This window comes from Rhinichthys klamathensis, unplaced genomic scaffold (genome assembly GCF_029890125.1).
Source record: "Rhinichthys klamathensis goyatoka isolate OS25496 unplaced genomic scaffold, OSU_Roscu_1.1 h1tg000001l_1, whole genome shotgun sequence".
NCBI lineage: Eukaryota > Metazoa > Chordata > Actinopteri > Cypriniformes > Leuciscidae > Rhinichthys > Rhinichthys klamathensis.
This window is the reverse complement of record NW_026606555.1, coordinates 922,501-943,200: the sequence shown is the minus strand read 5'-3', so window position 1 is coordinate 943,200 and position 20,700 is coordinate 922,501. Positions and strand designations below refer to the sequence as shown.

Here is a 20,700-nt window from a genome sequence, read left to right as displayed (position 1 = left end):
CAGTCACAAGCAATGCCATATTCAATTAATAAATCTAGGGTGGCTCGTGGAATCCGCTGAGCGCGAGTGAAACACAGTGATTACTTTCTCTTTCCGCCATCATGCAGATAGCGCAGCCGTGTGCAGATAAGCGCAGAGGAATCCATTTAACATGAAGCGAGTGGATAGACTGCGTGTTTATCAGCCCGCAGCACAAGTTGCTTCAGTAGAGATATTGGATCCGAACGCACCGACAGCCGATAAGAAGAGCGGGTGGGCGAAGCGAGCGGAGGAAGTGATAGCGTCTCTTCCCCTTATATTTCTCTCACATTCTCATCGTCCGTGCTTTGTTTTGGCGAGAAAAGTCTCGGGTGCTCTTTTCATGATCAAAAGAGGGTTGTTCATCAGACGGACTGTAATGGAGCCAGTACAGTGTGTACACAGCTCCTTTAAAAGAGAAACAGCACATGTCTGGGAATGCAATACACTTAAATGCTTTCCTTAAGTGTGTCCATTCATCCCATTTACACCAGCTATTCTCTATAACTCTCAGCTCAGATGAGTTTAGTTAAGGTTTAGCTTTTGTGTACACACACTATCATAGCTGGGCTAAAGTAACTTCTGATCTGCTTTGAACTGTAACTTCAAACGATAAATCGACAGCTAATTCACTGCACCACCGTCAAGCTAGAAGTTAAATATATCTTTATGCATCATACTGTCCATAAGCTATAATTGTTCAATCAGTTGTTGATTATCTCAAAACAAACCCACACAGTGACCTGGACCCCGAGCTGGCTGACTGTACATTATCCAGCTAATTACATGGCTGCGTAGCAATTAATAAAACACATGCATGTGAGAAATTGATTTAAGCATAAATTATTTTGTAATGTAAGAGGAAAGAGAGTCTAAGTATGGAAGCTTGTTTCCACCACAGAATAAAACATTTTAATCTCGCTATTGATTTACATCTCGCAATTCTGACTTTATTTCTCAGAAATGCGTGATATAAAGCCGCAATTGCGTGTTATAAAATCAGAATTGAGTGAAAAAAATATTTTTTCCCATTAGAATTGGACTTTATATCTAAAAATGAAGATATAAAATGAAGATATAAAAACGCAATTGCGACTTTATATCACGCAATTCTGACTTTATATCTCGCAATTCTGACTTTATAACACGCAATTCTGACTTTATAACACGCAATTGCAACTTTATATCATGCAATTCTGACTTTATATCACGCAATTCTGACTTTATATCATGCAATTGCAACTTTATATCATGCAATTCTGACTTTATATCACGCAATTCTGACTTTATAACACGCAATTGCAACTTTATATCAATCAATTCTGACTTTATATCACGCAATTCTGACTTTATAACTCACAATTGCGACTTTATATCATGCAATTCTGACTTTATAACACGCAATTGCAACTTTATATCACGCAATTCTGACTTTATAACATGCAATTGCAACTTTATATCACGCAATTCTGACTTCATAACACGCAATTGCAACTTTATATCACGCAATTCTGACTTTATAACACGCAATTGCAACTTTATATCACGCAATTCTGACTTCATAACATGCAATTGTAACTTTATATCACACAACTGCGAGTTTATATCACACAATTGTGGGATAAAAAGTCAAAATTGTCAGATAAAAAGTCGCAATTACCTTTTTTATTTTTTATTCTGTGGCGGAAACAAGCTTCCAGATCTAAGAGATGGTCAAATGGTCCGATATACAGTTTTGTGTCACTGCAGAAGGCCTGGAGTATTTTGACTACGCATTTTTTTAAAGTATGCATTCTCTCTGCTCTTGACGTCCTCAGATGTGCTAATGGATATTTCGGGCGTCCCAACGTTCTTGGGGGCTCCTGTCAGCCGTGTGTATGTAACGGTAACCTGGACCGCACAGCGGCACTCAGCTGCGACCCGGTGACCGGAGCCTGTCGGCGCTGCCGTGAGGGATACGGAGGGCAGGACTGTGGAAGGTGTGCTGACGGATACTTTGGAGATGCCCTCGTGGCCAAGAATTGCCAAGGTGAGTGAAGGAGCTGAGTTTCATTGTTTTAGCTAACAACAATATGTGATGTCTAAAACCAAAGGTTTTAGATAAATTATATCTAAGTAGATTGATTTAGATTGATTTAGATAAAATCAATAATATCTCAGACATTCCCATCCGAATGGGATTCGTTTTCTCAGAGGAAAGACGAGACAGCTGAAAAACACTAGGCACTGAAAAACAGACGCGTTTGATTCAGGCAGGATTAAAATCTGCGAAACACGAGTTACCTGACTTCCTCTGGGAAAGCTGGTCCCATCTGAACGGGGAGACTGTCAACATCAAATGTAATGGATGTAGAGGCATCTTTTTTCCCTCTGTATTGTGACATACATCAGAGTGAAACGGATTATTGAATGAGAAAAAATGTAGGGCAGAAACTTGGTTCTATGCATCGGTTGTTGATTAGATGTCAGAAATGAATGTGAGGCCAGGGTTAACGTGATTGGAGAATCCCTGCGTATGTCAAAACAAACTTGTTATTCCAAGAAAAAAAATTTTTTTGACCTATATAATTCAATAATATCTTATATTATTAGGTTAAGATAACCTGTGAAATGTACTTTGAAGGTGCAAATGAAATTGCAGGGAGTAAAAAGTAATATTTTAGCATTGTAAATGTTATTGAGTACGGGATTCAGTTTCTATAGAAGTACATATTCAGAAAAATAATACTCAAGTTACCTCAATTACTCAAATATTACCTAACATTTTTAAACACTCAAACTGCTTATAGATAAATGTATATTAATGTAGGGTGCTGAAAAGCGGCTGCCGTATGTTAAGCTCTCTATAAAGCAGGATGTTTTGCTTCCTTTCTTTAAACGCCATATTTGGCTGTCACTTTAAAAGTTGTTAATGTGTCAATTTTTGTAGAAATTAAATTGTGTACTTCCAGACAGTCTGGAATGTATGGCAGATGTGTGTGTGTGTGTGTGTGTGTGAGAGAGAGAAAGAGAGGTGAGCTGATCCAGTATCAAGCCCAGGCCGTCTAGCCTCAAGGACAATACACACCGATTCCCCTCCAACAGGCCTCGCGCTGCACCATCTGTGCTCAGAAAGTGTGTGTGCATTACACTGAACCGCAATCTGTCCTCCTGCAGCCCACGGTCACACACACTGCCATCTGAAGCAGGATACAGTCGTTCTCTTTGATTGTTTTGCACACACACTGCGCTGATTAGCATGCAAAGGGGTCATGGGATATTGAATAATCTCACCGGTTTTTAATTTCAGCTGTTACTGTATATATACGCTAGAGGCGAGTTCAGAAAATATTCCCATGGTTGCACATGAAACATGACTATGAAACAGTTTTCAACTCTCGATGTGTTCCCACAGACTTTAGCGGTGCTTAGCTCATTTTATATGGTGATAATATTGCAAAACATGTTCATATCGTGTGGTTCAAATCAAACGATGGGATTCAAAATCTAATTTAAACCTGTTACAGTTTTAGGATTTTTTATGTTTTCATTTGTAATGAGTAATTGAGATATTCTCAATTATTATTACATTTCTACGTAAATTGATGTACTTATAAAATAATCAAACTCTATTATCAGACTGAAAAAAATAGAAATTTTAATATTAAACTAAAAAACTGCTAAATAGAAGCTTTTCACTGCTAAATATTGTACAAAAGTCATATTTGAAAAATGTGCACCAAGCCTAAAAAGTAGAAAGCAGTGCAGTTGCTGACATCAGGTCTGTACTGTTCAATGCTCAACCGTTTCCGGAGCATGTTTATATTTAATTGAAGAAAATTGGACTGACTTTATTTCTGTTGGGAATAACGTCTTGTGAAGAGCAGAACAATGCAGCGGGAGCGCAGCGCTCAATGGGGACGCTGGGGGAGTTGTTTGAGTGACCTACATTGAAAACTGTTGTGCTGCTTCATATTTTTGTGGAAAATATGATGCATTTCATCTTTTAGGATTCTTTGATGAACAGAAAGCATTTATTTGAAAAATAAGTCTTTTGTAACACTTTTTTGTGTCACTTTTGACCAATTGAATAGGTCATCGCTGAATAAAAGCATTAATCTTGCTTTACTCCACACTTTTGAATGGTAGTGTGTGGAGGTTTCCTCAACAATATGAAGCAGCACTGCAGAAATGTTTCTTGAGCAGCAAATAAAAAAATTAAAAAGCCAATTTAAAAGTATATTAGAGTGATTTCTGAAGGATCATGTGACACTGAAGACTGGAGTAATGATGCTGAAAACTCAGCTTTAATCACAGGAATAATTCACATTTTACTATTTATTCACATTTTAAACTGTAATTATGTATCAGAGTTTTTACTGTATTTTGATCAAATAAATGCAGCCTTGGTGAGCAGGAGACCTTTAAAAATATTAAAAACCAATGAGAACCATATTCCAATCTTTTGACTGGTAGTATATATTGAATCAAAAGATAATGTTCTGCACTGCGCTTTTTTAAAACTTAAAGTCCCCTGTAGTCAATCATTGTATCTCTTAAGCCTCATCTTTGATCACCAAAATTACATATTTAAACTTATTCATTTAAAATCTTCATGCCTTAAAATATCTTGACTGTAACTCGACACCCTTGCCTCATTTAGTATGCGCGGTTCTATGAATATGCAGATGAGCCCCGCCTCCACTCACTCACTCAGCTCAGAGATCCACTGGTTGACGATCACACGTTGATCTGATTGGTTACAAGGTCGTTTGTGACGTCAGAAACACCAGCGATTTCACACCGTGTTTTTGAGACTGTCTTTGGTTCACTGCAGTTTTAAGCAGAAAATACTCAGCAATGCTGTCGACTTATGAATTTACACATGGTTAAAGCGTATTAAAAACACCACATAGACACATAAACAACATTAAAAGCTGGATTTCACCACAGGGGGACTTTAATAGGTGCGTCCCAATTTGCATACTTCTGCACTATTCTATGATATTTTGTAGTATAATAGTGCAAGTAGTTTGTTCACACTGAAAATTCCCAAAAGAAAAAGTGCACTTTAAATACCAGGATGATGCAATTAATTAACTGGAAAAAACAAGTGTGCAATGTTGGACACTTCATGCACTCGACTGTCACCGCTTTAATGACATAGCGGAGGGGGAGGGGCTTCAGACTCCAATGTTGAATTACAAAATAACCACATACAATTCATACACCTCACGGTTGAGAATAAGTATAAGTGTATAAGTGCATAATGTATAGTTTGTCTGTCTCTGTCTCTGTAGCGTGTCGGTGTCACAGTAACGGGTCGGTGTCGGAGGTGTGCCATCAGGAGACCGGCCAGTGCCAGTGTCGACAACATGTGCTCGGACGCCAGTGTGAGGAGTGTATGGTGGGTAAACAACACCGAATGCTGTCATTAGCCGTGCTTCCATTACAGATTTGCGCAAAACTTTTACCATATTTTCTAAATGTTGATAAAAATGACGGCTTTTCCATTAACCGATGATCTGCGACTAAACCGCCAAAAGTCATTCCAAACATCATGGCGATGGATGTTGGTAGGTTTACGGATATCTCAGCCACCGCACTAGCCATTATTATTAACCGAAGGAGACGTAGACGTGTTATACAAGCATTAATGGCAAGGAAAGACCCTTATACTTGCGAGTGTCACATATGAGGTGTTTCTGGGTGTTTATCCCTCATATCTGCTTACCTTCATCAATAGCTGGGTTTCAGTCACGTGATTATGATGACGCGCAAAATTCAGATGGAGAGCAGGGAGTGAAGAGCGCAATGGACGAGATGGAGGAAAGTCCGTACTGTACTACTTTACACGCTATTACAAGAGAAAGATATAAACAAAAAATCAAACCTATGTTGGACGTGATCCTTACTTTATGAAGAGGAGCGATTTTTCAACTGAATTGAAAGATTTTTCTGCCATCGAGGCGGTAGATATCAGCAACTACCTCGTCTTACAGATACTTTGACTTTACAAAGTTCGTAAACGTTACACGTTACACAAACACAGCCACTTAAGTTGTATTAACTCACCTTTGACGAAGTGATCACTGCACACACGGGCATTTTCCCATTCGGCTCCTCCCGACCGCAGACGTAGGTTTGCAAGCCGTTTTTCCAGAGTTTTTCGGTCAGTTTCTTGCATTTTCCCCCTTATGAACAACAACTTTTGGTACACGATAAAAACTCCTCGTGGTTTGATCGATTTAAGTAACCATAAACGACGCAAAACATAGGCATTTTGAGTTTGTTATAGAGCTTTCTAAATACAGCAAATCACTTCCTGCCCTCCATTTGCATTTCGCGCCATGGCAACGCAGTGGCGTGACGTCATATGAAAACAAGCTATTGTGGCATTTCTTTGTTGATTAGAATCCAGTATTCACGTGATATTTTTTTCTTTTATGAGTTTAATGAAGAACTGTCTCGTCTTCTGTCCAAATAACACACCACGCCGCGTCATCTTTAAACAATGATCGACTTTTACGTACGTCAGGTGACCTGTAAATGTTTCCATTGCAGTTTTCGAATGTTTTTTTGCGATAAATGGGAGTTTTTGCGAAATTGACTTGTTTCCATTGACCGTATTTTCAATTCGCAATTTGAAGGGTAATGGAAACGTGGCTTTTGTTAGTGGCACGTTTCTTTTTCACTGCGCCAGTACGAGTAAATCCCTTCTAAGATCCGCAGCGGACACAGTCTTTCATGCCTCTGCCTCTTCATCACCCCGTGTGTGTGTGTGTGTTCAGCCGAACTGCTGGTGGGATGGCGAGTCTCAGTTGTGTATGCCGTGTCAGTGCAGCGCTCGGGGCTCGGTGTCCCAGCGCTGCGACTCTGAGGGCAGGTGCATCTGCCGGGCCGGGCACGTGGGCCGCAGGTGTGACCTCATACGCCCGGCTCACACCCGCAGGGAGACCCGGAGACCCGTGCAGCAGGTGCCCATCAAACACATCCAGAGATGGGAGAGCAGAGGGGGCTGCCCTCGAGGGGCCTACCGCCCCGGCACAGGGGTAAACGCATGGCATGATGGGTGCACAGGCTCTGTGTGTGTGTGTGTGTGTGTGTGCATGTGTGTGTGCATGTGTGTGACTTTCTGTGAGGATCAACATCAAAAATCTACCATCCAACCAATCAATTCCAAATGGACAAAATCAAGCCCCGCCCACATTTGTTCTTGTTCCTGAAGCCGTTTCACTCGGATATACGGCACAATAAGGAAGAACTTCCATTTCATGATGACTTTAAAGTTTCCTGGAGGCGCACTTATAATGTTCTAGTGGAAAAATGGCCACTTTCGCCCCTGATTTAATCCCTCTGATTTAAACACGCCGTTTGAGGGTAACTTCCCCTTGCTTTGATTGGGTAGCATTTTTGCTTGTGAAATAATTATTATGGTCACGAAAGTTTTGAGTTCTGTTTTTGTAGTCAAATGACCACTCAAATGATGTGTTTTGGTCGATGGGATCACAAGTAGACGAGGGAGACACATTCCCGTTCACACCTGGTGTATTAATCCGTCTCTTTTGTCCACTTTCAACCACTTCTGTCCTGATTTCTTCAAGGGGAGGGTCTGAGAGGGTGAATGTATGCGTTATTTCAGATCTTTCGATCTAATGGACAAAATAAGCTCGGGCAATTTACATATGAACATGACCGGAGACGAGGGAAAAAAATATGGAGATCATCAGCTTTAGTTTCTGCTGTGAGTGTGTGTTAGAAATCAGGAATGGAGAGAGAACTAGGGTCTTCGTCAATGGTAACTGCTAGCCTGCCATTAAAAACAGTGTTACCCACTCCACAGTACACCAAACGCAAATACATTATAACGCCAGACTATCGATGTAAATGTCTGTTGAGAGAATAATGTTAGAAATCAAAGTACTCTTGCATCTCAATGATCGCAATACATTTACAGGAACTAGTTTCTCAGCAGCGGCGGGATTTTACTTTGCTCCGGTTAGTAGTCCTGCGCCGAAAAGTAAACACAGAACCGAAGCGCACTACACTCGGGACTACCTGCACTACCTCTCTCTCTCTACCTCTCTCTACCTCTCTCTCTCTACCTCTCTCTCTCTACCTCTCTCTACCTCTCTCTCTCTACCTCTCTCTCTCTACCTCTCTCTCTCTACCTCTCTCTACCTCTCTCTCTCTACCTCTCTCTCTCTACCTCTCTCTACCTCTCTCTCTCTACCTCTCTCTCTCTACCTCTCTCTACCTCTCTCTCTCTACCTCTCTCTACCTCTCTCTCTCTACCTCTCTCTACCTCTCTCTCTCTACCTCTCTCTCTCTACCTCTCTCTACCTCTCTCTCTCTACCTCTCTCTCTCTACCTCTCTCTCTCTCTACCTCTCTCTCTCTACCTCTCTCTACCTCTCTCTCTCTACCTCTCTCTCTCTACCTCTCTCTCTCTCTACCTCTCTCTCTCTACCTCTCTCTACCTCTCTCTCCCTCTACCTCTCTCTCTCTACCTCTCTCTACCTCTCTCTCTCTACCTCTCTCTACCTCTCTCTCTCTACCTCTCTCTCTCTACCTCTCTCTACCTCTCTCTCTATACCTCTCTCTCTCTACCTCTCTCTACCTCTCTCTCTCTACCTCTCTCTCTCTACCTCTCTCTCTACCTCTCTCTCTCTACCTCTCTCTCTCTATCTCTCTCTCTCTACCTCTCTCTCTACCTCTCTCTCTCTACCTCTCTCTCTCTACCTCTCTCTACCTCTCTCTACCTCTCTCTCTCTACCTCTCTCTCTCTACCTCTCTCTCTCTACCTCTCTCTACCTCTCTCTCTCTACCTCTCTCTCTCTACCTCTCTCTCTCTACCTCTCTCTACCTCTCTCTCTCTACCTCTCTCTACCTCTCTCTCTCTACCTCTCTCTCTCTCTCTCTCTCTCTCTCTCTCTCACTACCTCTCTCGGTTACCTATATCACTCCGCCGCTGCTGTAGACTGCGCTAATAAATACAGGGAACAAAGTATAACTATTGCAATGCAATGAAAGGGTAGTTTGATTTCTAACATTATTCTCTCAACAGACATTTACATCGATAGTCTGGCGTTATAATGTATTTGCGTTTGGTGCACTGTGGATTGGGTAAAAATGGCAGGCTAGCAGTTACCGTTGACTCGCGCTAGCCTAGCACCGGCGAACTATGCAACTGGAACGACTGGATGAACATTGTTGAAAACTGTCTCCACTGATAAATAACACTAAAGGTGATGATACACAGGGCAACTTTTTGAGCAATTGTTGCTTGGGCACTTTCCCATTGAAAATGGGCAATACATTTCTATCTGGATACTTTAGATCGGTCGTGGGCCCTGTGTCTCATCTGGTTGCCTGTTGACTGCAACATTGCCCAACAACATTGCTCAAAAAGTTGCCCTGTGTATCATTACCTTAATAAGGCTCACTTGGAAATGAGGCCCGATGTCCACAATCCTGAACCGCCCCTTTAAAGGTGAACTAAGTAACTTTTTGACCTTAACCGAACAGCTTTGGAGTCATTGTAATGTTTATATTACTGATTTCGTGTTGAATGGTGGTCGTCTCGCACCCCCCTGGTGCCTGTGAGCCGCAAAACCACCCTTGCAACATTTTGGGCCGGCGGGTTAGGAAGTATCGTGTGAAATCAGGTCTCGCGAGGTAACAAATTGCTTTACGGCAAAACACAGATCTGATCAAATTCTGATGAAATGAGCATCAAACAGAAATAACCCGGCGCCGTATACATGTGGTGTTGGGCGCGCGCAGCTCTTAAAGGGGCCACGCCTTATTTCCACTCGTTACAGCGTCCATCCTACTGAACAGGTACCGGTGTACAGGGGGAGGGGATCCGGCCGAGAGTGCGGGCCATCTCTGCGTGAGTGCTATTCACGACAGTACAAGTGCTCCACAGCGACTCTAGGGGTCGCTGTTTGACAAAAACGGAATTCCTACTTAGTGCCCCTTTAATACCAGGTGTAAACAGGGCGTTATATGTCAAAAGATCAGGGAAAGTTTGACTCTCAATTCACAAGCTCTTGAACTGAGCTTCTGTGCTGGTGTGCATGTGCTCACACATCTAACCTTCTCCAGACTCACCAACATCACGAGAGGAAGAACACATTCACATGCAATATAAGAAACTTTTCTGCATGCTTAAGTACACAACTTTTGTGCAGTTCTTAGCGAATGAGACCCAATATATGTTCACATAATTAAAATAAGGCAGCCTTTGGCTTTAAGAAGGATGGAACATAATGTGCACAGTTTGCTTTGGCTTTTAATTATACGTTTACATGTAACATTAGTTAAGTAGCGCTTAAGGGAGTTGATCTGTCTGTGCGGGCAGAAAGCACATTGTTCTTTTTTTCTGTTTTAGTCTCTTCTTAATCTTTAAAAAGGCACGGATACGAGTTCTCTTGGAGGAGAGTTTTGTCACTTTGGCTCGCAGCTTTGCATGATGGGATGTGTGTGTGTGTGTGTGTGTGTGCGTCTCCTCATATATTTGGCATCCGTGGGGTGGCACCGACAGCGTGTGCCAGGACCAGTTGTCATTGGTTGCTACGGTGACCGCGCACCTGTTCCTAGCAGACAGATGGCTGTCAATCACCCCAGAGCAATGGCTTCACATCCACATGCTGTGTGCAGATTTATCAGCAATGCATACTAATCTTTGATCATTAAAATGAAATTGTTGGTGGTTTACCTCTCAAAATGATACAGTCTTTAAGGTGAGTTGTGTGAAACACAGGTTTGCTCTGTATTGTCTGCATGCCTGTTCAGGTCTGTGATCTGTGCTGAGTTTATGAGGGTCTTCGGCTCTCTGAGACACTAATGGCGGTTGTTTATAAATGCACAAGATATTATGTTTGTATGACTGTAAGACGCAATCCACAAGTACAGGTACAAAATGTAGCTTTATGCTCTTAATGAAATCCTCCCCCTCATTTAATAAGCCATTAAATACTTGTAGAAAAAAGTATTTATTTGTTTGTTTATTTATATATTTAATGTTGGGGGTTGGATTGAATCCAGTGTTTGTTTTGTGGTTACCAAATAATTAATTTAATTTTCTCCTTATAAAAGCTTCAGGTTGAGCTACAATCGGTGGATTTCATAAAAAAAAATGAAAATGAAACCTGAGTTCTCTAATGCATCTTAAACACTGTACATTTTTAAGTACAACCAACTTGGATGTTTAAAGTTGTATGTCGGATCTTGTATAACTTAAAAATAATAGAACTTACGTTGTTATAACTTATTGATCATATAATTCTTTTACAGTGAATAGGTCTCTCAAAGTATATGGCAAATGAGCTGTCATTGCTTACTTAAAACTATTTGTACCTTATTTGTGGAAAGTGTCACAAAGCTTACGATAGCCTTATTTTAACATCTCTCCCTCTCTCTCTCCCTCTCTCTCTCCCTCTCTCTCTCCCTCTCTCTCTCTCTCTCTCTCTCTCTCTCTCCTCTCTCCCTCTCTCCTCTCTCTCTCTCTCTCTCTCTCTCTCTCTCTCTCTCTCTCTCTCTCTCTCTCCTCTCTCTCTCTCTCTCTCTCCTCTATCTCTCTCTCTCTCTCTCTCTCTCTCTCTCTCTCTCTCTCTCTCCCTCTCTCTCTCCCTCTCTCTCTCTCTCTCTCTGCTCTGCATGGTCTCTCAGTCGGGGTTTCACATGCAGGGCTCTCAGGGCTGCGTCCCATGCCACTGCAATTCATTCGGATCGAAGTCGTTTGATTGTGACGAGAGCGGTCAGTGCCGCTGTCAGCCTGGTGTGTCGGAACAGAAGTGTGACCGCTGCGCTCCAGGACACTTCAGCTTCCAGGAGGGCGGCTGCACACGTAAGAAGTCAAACCTCGGAAATAGAGAGGTCTAATTCAGTCCAGATCCAGATGTGCGTTTAGATGCATTGTTACAGTAATTCTAGAAGATAGAACAAAACACAAATGAGATCTCATTAAAGGTACAGTTCACTCAAGAATTAAAATTCTGTTCATTATTAATTCCCCTCTTGTCATTTCTATGGAGCACCGAAGGGACATGATGCTGGGAGGAAAAATAGTTTGTCAATGCTTTTGCGTTTTCTCACAATTTTTTTTTTTTGCGTTCCCCTGAGCACCTTTTGAGCTCTTTGCGAGCGATCGCAGTTTCTCTGCGGAACGCAAAACATTTGCAAGAAAACACGGTAACAATCTCTAACTAATCTCTAATTGACCTGAATCACTAAACTCATTTGGAGCCTTAACTCTGATTTAGATTTTCTGGTAACACTTTACTTGAAGGGGTGTGCATAAGACTGACATGACACCTTTATAATCATGACACGACACACGTCATGAATATGAAGGAGGGTTTATGCATGTTTATGACAACTGTCATTAAGTGTCATTTGCTCAATTATGACATTTTTAATGCAAATATGACATTGTTTGAGATGTCTTTGTTATGACTAGGGTTGTGTATCGGTTGGGTTTTATCCGATTCCAGTACCTACTCGGTATTTTTTAAACGGTTCCGGTGCTTAAACGGTTCTTAAATCGGTACTTAAGAAAATGAAACCGTACACACTTTATAAAAAAATAATACCCTTTAATTTACAGGGCCAAACTGGACACAATATTAACCTAAATCTTTAAACAATATAAATACAAGTAACATATGGTAATAATAAAACCAATATAAAATAAAAATTCATATTTACATAATATCAAATGAAACAATATTGTATCAAAAAATGTAATAATACTAGAGATTAATAGAGATTACTAGCAGGCAGAGCTGCCAACTCTCACGCATTGACCGTGAGACTCACGCAAATGACCCTTTTCACACAGAAAAATCGCGGACAAAGAGGACACTGACACCGACAGACAAGACAGAGAAGGTTACTTTTGATATGGAACAAATCCACAGCTGTCAGATTCTGTCAATATTTTTACGAGATTCACACAATAAATAACGTTTTGGCTCTTTGAAATGTGACAGATCGCTGTAGCGCGTCAGTTCAAACGGCACGTGATACAGCAGCCTACAAATCCACTGCTTCTTAGCTACGCAGCGTTGAGTGAACCTATGAAAGAGAACATCTCTGGTTACTGGTGTAACATATCTCTCAATAGGGAACGGGACGCTGCCCGGACGCTGCCAAGCTGCTCGCGCTGCCAACCAGCTTTCTTTTTCGGCAGAGAAATCTGAGGAGTGAGGAGCAGATGGCGCGCGCGCGCCAACATAATATGACGACGTCAGTGCGTCGAGGCGGCGCCCGCGCCATTAGCCAATTAATTGGCTTGATTCTATATGGGATTCAGACTATCGGCACACCCAGAGGGCGTTCTGACATGTAGTTTTACACGTGAAATGCAGCCAAACCTTGCGAGAAAGAGCGCGCATGCGAGACAGAAGAAACTGTGCTCCAAACTGTGTAGCACACGCACGGCGGAGAGGGAGAGAGCGAGAGACCTTGCGTGTGTGTGTGTGCCTAATGAAGTTAGGCACCGAAATCAGGCACCGAAATTTTCGTTCTTATTCGGTCTGGTTACTACCGTTTACGTCGGAACCGGTTCCCTATTGGCACCGAATTTCGGTACCCAACCCTAGTTATGACACCTTGGCAAAAACCAATACATCATAACCTGTCATAAATATGTCATAAACATGACATAGAAGATTAATTATCAAACTTAAGAAAGCACTTAGCTTTATGGGTTAACATTAAATTAAACTGTCATGTGGTTGGTTTTGACATTGGCTGTCATGAGGGCATTATAACTGTGTCATGAATATTTTTCTTGACCTCGACTACACTCAAAAAAATGATATGTTGGCTTTACTTAACTTTTTTATGTAAACAGGTTCCACCGGTTCCACATAACTATGTTTAGTTAAACAAACATAATATGTTCATGTAACTTCAACATCATGGAATTTGGTCATTTTAAGCGACCCAATTAAACTCTGAGCTAATGAGTTAATTCAGTGAATAATTGAGTGATGATTGAGTATTATTGAAGACACCTGATGTTAACAAGCAGAATCTCTGAAGGAGAAAACCGGAATGTTTAAGTCACCATTATGGAGATAAGTATTTGTTTTAGTTGGGCTCTTGACCATTAACTTATTAACTTTAGATTTTGTTTGGTTGCTGTACATGAGTTGTAACAGCCAGATGAACAATGAACTGAGGGGATCTGATGGTGTTGGTTGTGATTTAACATAATCATTATTTCACAATCATTTGACCTCAATCACTGAACTTATATTGAATCCAATTTCTGAGTTAAGTTTACCTTACTGTCATTGTAGAGCATACTATTTTTAGGCTTTTCAATGAAATTCAAATGATCAAATCAAGAAATAAAAAATAAACTTCTTAAAAAATATCCTGAGTAGGCACACACAGACATAAAGAATCAGCATATGAATCTCAGCAATGGTGACAAACAGATCATAAGCTCATTATTTATTCATGCAGCAATGCATGATGGGAGCCATGAATGAGTTTTGATTGGTGGCACCCAGAATGCACTGCAACATGCTTTATAATTGTCACCATTGTTGAGATTCACAGGCTGATTCTTGATGTCTGTGTGTGCCTACTCAAAATATTTTTTAGGAAGTTTATTTATTATTTATTGATTTGATCATTTAAATTTCATTGAAAAGTCTTAAAATAGTATGCTCTACAATGACAGTGCTGCTATTATTCGTAAGGTAAACTTATCTCAGAAATTCGGATTAATATAAGTTCAGTGACTCAAATGATCAAATGATTGTGAAATAACGATTATGTTAAAACACAACCAACACCATCAGATGACCTTTGTTTATTGTTCATCCGGCTGTTATAACCCATGTACAGCAACCAAACAAAATCTAAAGTTAATAAGTTAATGGTCAAGAGCCCAACTAAAACACACACTTATCTCCATAATGGTGACTTAAACATTCCGGTTTTCTCCTTCAGAGATTCTGCTTGTTAACATCAGGTGTCTTCAATAATGCTCAATCATCACTCAGTTATTCACTTAATTAACTCTTTAGCTCAGAGTTTAATTGGGTCGCTTAAAATGACCAAATTCCATGATGTTGAAGTTACATGAACATATTATGTTTGTTTAACTAAACATAGTTATGTGGAACCGGTGGAACCTGTTTACATAAAAAAGTTAAGTAAAGCCAACATATCATTTTTTTTAGTGTACAGTGGTACACATTGAATTTGTCATTAACATGTTATAATGGCCTCATTGTCAAAACCAACCACATGACAGTTTAATGTAATGTTAACCCATAAAGCTAAGTGCTTTCTTAAGTTTGATAATTAATCTGCTATGTCATGTTTATGACATATTTATGATGCATTGGTTTATGTCAAGTTGTCATTACCAAGACACTGACAGGTTATGATGTATTGGTTTATGTCAAGGTGTCATAACAAAGACATCTCAAACAATGTCATATTTGCATTAAAAATGTCATAATTGAGTGAATGACACTTAATGACAGTTGTCATAAACATGCATAAACCCTCCTTCATATTCATGACATGTGTCATGATTATGAAGGCGTCATGTCAGTCTCATGCACACCCCTTCAAGTAAAGTGTTACCGAAAACACTAAAGCATTGACAAATAAGTTTTGCTCCATCTCATTTCCCCCCTTCATGTCACTTTAGGGTCTCAGCCATAGGCTGTTGTTGTCATTCAAAGTCAATCTGAACTCATATTCACCATAATCTTTACCTAATCTGTAGTTTAAGGAGACATATTTATACTTAAAAGGGACAATGCATGTTAATAAACATTAGTATAAAAATACAAAAGTAAACATGCCAGATTATAGCATCTGTAGTCCCTTTGTCTCAATAAACTGTTACATAAACCGCTAAGACTAGTCTTAAAAAAATGATTCTTTAAGACGGTTTTATTTATTTTTTAAGTCGGTTACATAAAAACATAGATTGGTGTAATAATACTAAAATTAAAAGTAAGATTGATTACCCCTAACTAACTGCTAGTTGGCCATACTAGTCCTTAAGACACAGTTTTAACATAATGGCTATGCTTACGCATCTGATTTACCAAACTGTGCAAGTGTCAAAATGAAAGCAAATGTTTCTCGTCCAATAATGTGAGCTACTATCCACATTCATTGCTTTCTGTTTTAAAAGACCATTAATATTCAGTAATATTATCGTTTTAACTGCACTGACGGGATGAGAACGAAATCTGAACTGAATTGCTCTGGATAATAACACTAAAGGTGATGATACACAGGGCAACTTTTTGAGCAATGTTGCCGAGCGATTGTTGCTTGGGCACTTTCCCATTAAAAATGGCCAATACATTTCTATCTGGATAATTAGATCGGTCGTGGGCCCAGTGTCTCACCTGGTTACCCATTGACGGCAACATTGCTCAAAAAGTTGCCCTGTGTATCATCACCTTAACGTTGCAACATCTGCATTGAACATGAATCATTGAACTGAATTGAGCTGAACAATAATTCTACTGTCTTTTTAGAGCTGCTTTAACTGAGATAGTTTCATTATTGATGAATTTTGCCAAAATAAAGCGCTATAGAAATAAAGGTGACTTGACTGTATGAGATAAAGCTGATGCTGTAAATGAAACACAACAGACGTAGGAGACGCATGGAACGGCTTGAGAGCGAACGCTTGTGTGCCGAGCGTTCAGATTTCAGACAACGCCTTCCAGTTCCTGAATGCGTCTGTCAACGAGCCTGACCTCTGAGCGCTACAGTTTCCATCTGAGGTGTTTATATCATCATCTCCTTCCAGTCGGAGCGTCTTCTATCTCGCTGATATTACGGCAGCCGGCGCTGACATTTAAACAGGTGCTCACTGCGCTCCGCAATTAACCTGCTCTCTGTTTCTGTCTGTCTCGCAGCGTGCCAGTGTGCCCACGTGGGAAATAACTGCGACGCTAACACAGGTCAGTGTATCTGTCCGCCCAACACCGTGGGAGAGAGATGTGACAGATGTGCGCCCAACCACTGGGGTCACGACATCAGCAGCGGCTGTAAGGTACGGCTCATCTCTCCTCTCCTCCAGCCGTCACCGCTCCACTGCTGTCTGCTCTCGCTGCGTAGATTTATCTTCTGACAAACACCATTATTATTCATCAGGGCATGTCGAGGTGAATCTTTGAGTTAATGCCTCAGAGCAGCAGAACATCAGCAAGAGGTCTTGATTGTTGCCTTACAATTCAATTTCAAACTGAATTGGTTCAATCAATCAAAAATCACCTTCAAGTACTGAATAATGCACTTAAAGTACAATGCAAACATAACAATGCATTTTAACTTTGGTTACAATTATTTATAAAAAGATATGCATTATAATGTACATACTTTTATAATGCCTTGTACATAAAGGCTTTAAATAAAGTGTTGCCTTCATATGTGTTGATATGTCAGACACGCAATTCTGGGAATGTCCGTTTACTGTTTTTCCACTGTAAGTTATACAACAATTACTCTTAAAAACCATACATTTGACAGCATTTTATAATAAAATTACATAAAATGACCATTTGCTGTTATTCACTGTATATGGTACGGTTTCCTACAGTGAACCAATTACTGGTGTGACATTCATTTTGTAGCTATATTTGAAGTCTGCTTCCAAAACACTGGTTGTTTTATAAGTCCCAGACCACCCCACTCAGTCCTAAGGTATCCACAAACATGACAAAACTCTTTTCAGTGACAGTGTAATTAAATGCGATTCATAAGCATTTACCGTAATGTTTTCTTCAATGACACATACAACACACAGGTTCTCATCACCTCCTTGCATAAAGCAATCTGTGGTAAAACTTTGCATCTTACCAAAAGTTTGGTAGCCGTCTAACTATGTCCTCATGGCAAACAGAGATTGTAAGGCAGAACTCAGTATGAGATGTTTTGTGTCTGAGAAAAAATAAACGTAACAGGAGCATTTACAGCATAACGAGACCGGGCCCGAAGCGGAGCCTTGGGGTACCCCGCAGGGGGAAAGAGTGATTCTCAATCTCAGTGGAAAAGTTCTCGCCTTAGGGAAGAAAGAGAAGCAACCTAGGGCAGTGTCGAGAAGTGCATTTTATTCACACTGATTTCTATTGAGTCAGTTCTATTGATCAGACTTTAAACTCTTAGTGGTTCTGAATATGGCGTTATTCCCCTGTCAAATGTCGAGAGCGCATTATTGTAGCGCGAAAGTACATTAATATAATGCGCGAGCGCGAATCTCTCTGCGCACGTGCAGAATATGATGGAACGGAACGTTTTATGGGAATGGGAACGTTTTAATAACGTTCCCATTAAGTTATAAAAACTTTATTTCTGAGTGTTCTAGGGAATTTCAAAACGTCCAGTTTTTTAGACGTTCTATTAACGTTATTTCTTGGTTATAAGAACGTTCAATTCTCCCGTTATATAAACGTTGGTTGTATTAACGTTATTTCCTGGTTATAATAACGTTAGAACGTTCAATCCTCCCTTTATATAAACGTTGTATTAACGTTCTTGCTTGGTTATAAGAACGTTATTCAAACGTTCAATTCTCCCATTATATAAACGATCTCTTAATGTTTTTCTAAGATAATACAAAAATTTTCATTCAATAAAAAAAAACATTAAGAAAGGTTTTAATAATTATTAAAACCTTTCTTAATGTTTTTCATGTAACAAGGTGGCCTGTATAATAGGCCTATATGAAGAACCTAAAACAAGAACTTTCAGATTTTAAAATTAAGAAAAAAAAAAAAAGAAAAAAAAGACCCATGAATCATGTCTATAATATGTGTAATGTAGTCCACTGAAGTCGAGTTGAATTGAACCCAAGTATAGTTTATTCCAATAAACCGATTTGGGTTGAAGTGACAATATGAAATTAACATGAACATAAACTTGGACTAAACATAGAATCACCAACAATGGTACAGGGAACAAAGCTAGACAAGAGACAATGGGAACACAAGGACAAGGATTATGACCAAAAACAACCAATGACATTCACAAGTTAAAGTTCATTTAATTTATATAGCTCATTTTTACAACAGCCACTGGCTGGCCAAAGTGCTTTACAGAACAGCAGAAAAAAGGGGGAAAAAAACCCTACATAACATATGGAATAGCCATTTCTGATTGGTTGTTGCCGTTTTGACAGCGTTTATGCCAAGAGCAAAGAGAAAGAAATCGAAGAGAAGAGTAATTAGGCATGCGCGAACGCACGGGACACAGTCTAAGCACATACACGCTTATTTTAAGCGAAGAGGAGAGATTCGCGATTGCACTGAACACGTTTTAAGTGCAGGCATATTCTCTGAGCGAGCCCAGAGAAAATTCTTACAAGAGCAGCGTGTGTCTGAGAGCGCGCGCCCAGTTCCCGCGCGCGAGCAGAGAGATTTACGCTCGCGCATTATATTAATGTACTTTCACGCTACAATAATGCGCTCTCGACATTTGACAGGGAAATAACGCCATATCTGAATGGATCCTTTATTTTCAAGAATGTTCTGTCACGTGCAGTGTGTCAAGCTTATGATCAGTTTCTGTGTGTTTTAGTTCAGTTCCTATTCCTTGTATATATTCCTATTCCTTCTGAATAATCACATACCTGTTTCTGTTCTAGTTCATTAGTTCTGCCTGTGTATTCATAGTTTGGTGTCGTATTTGGATTACATGGTTGTTTTGCTATGTTCCCTTTATTAAAGTCTGCTTGTTTTGCTATTTCATAGTTGTGTGCTTTAATACAGACACAAACTGTTACACAGTGAAAGTGAATGCTATTTTATGTAAATATTATGGAAAAAGATCCGATAAACTAGAAAACGTTGTTGCTCTCCAAATGGATAAAAAATGATTTAGCTTCAGGTGCGTAGAGCCAAAAGAGTAATAACAAACAAACAAGAAAATTGCTACTCTTAATAATCCTCCTAATGTCATTACTCAATGGTGGATACCAAACTGTGCAATCAAAATACCAAAATGAAAGAAAATGTTTCTCAACAAATAATGTGAGCTGCTATCCACATTAATTTTAATTGTACTTTCTGTTTTAATTGAAAAACATGAAAAGCTCTTGTTTCTTATATTCGTAATCAAGTTGCTTTCCTCCTGCCCATGTAAAGTACACACTTTAAGTGCAGTATCCAGTCACTTAATCCAGTATCCAGTCAGTTATTGGGGTTCCCGTGTCATCAGTCTGCCCACAGGGTCTGGACTTTAACTTCAAACCCTCTTTCTTAGAACAGATAGTCTTACCAACGGCTATAAGGTAACCTGCGTTTTAAGGACGTTGGATGACTCTTCACATCAGAAAGACTGTTCGGTAACACTTTACTTGAAGGGGTGTGCATAAGACTGACATGACACCTTCATAATCATGACATGACACATGTTTGTGACAACTGTTATTAAGTGTCATTCACTCAATTCAATGTCAGTCTTATGACATTTTTAATGCAAATATGACATTGTTTGAGATGTCTTTGTTATGACACCTTGACATAAACCAATACATCATAACCTGTCAGTGTCTTGGTAATGACAACTTGACATAAACCAATGCATCATAAATATGTCATAAACATGACATAGCAGATTAATTATCAAACTTAAGAAAGCACTTAGCTTTATGGGTTAACATTACATTAAACTGTCATGAGGTTGGTTTTGACATTGGCTG

The 20,700-nt window shown here is 39.9% G+C and overlaps 1 protein-coding gene across 9 annotated transcripts in view; it reads left to right on the top strand.

The window, feature by feature from the left end:
* The window catches only part of lama2 (laminin, alpha 2), a 364,467-nt gene that overhangs the window by 171,931 nt on the left and 171,836 nt on the right, over window positions 1–20,700 (top strand). For 6 of the 9 annotated variants that reach the window (XM_056268199.1, XM_056271046.1, XM_056270303.1 and 3 more), the window contains exons 19-23: window positions 1,836–2,047; window positions 5,298–5,404; window positions 6,789–7,049; window positions 11,673–11,850; window positions 16,919–17,055. In XM_056268199.1, coding sequence (XP_056124174.1) covers window positions 1,836–2,047; window positions 5,298–5,404; window positions 6,789–7,049; window positions 11,673–11,850; window positions 16,919–17,055 — 895 coding nt within the window. The remainder of the gene's footprint in view (window positions 1–1,835; window positions 2,048–5,297; window positions 5,405–6,788; window positions 7,050–11,672; window positions 11,851–16,918; window positions 17,056–20,700) is intronic. The other 3 variants (XM_056232539.1, XM_056272103.1, XM_056271356.1) reach the window with 1 other exon arrangement.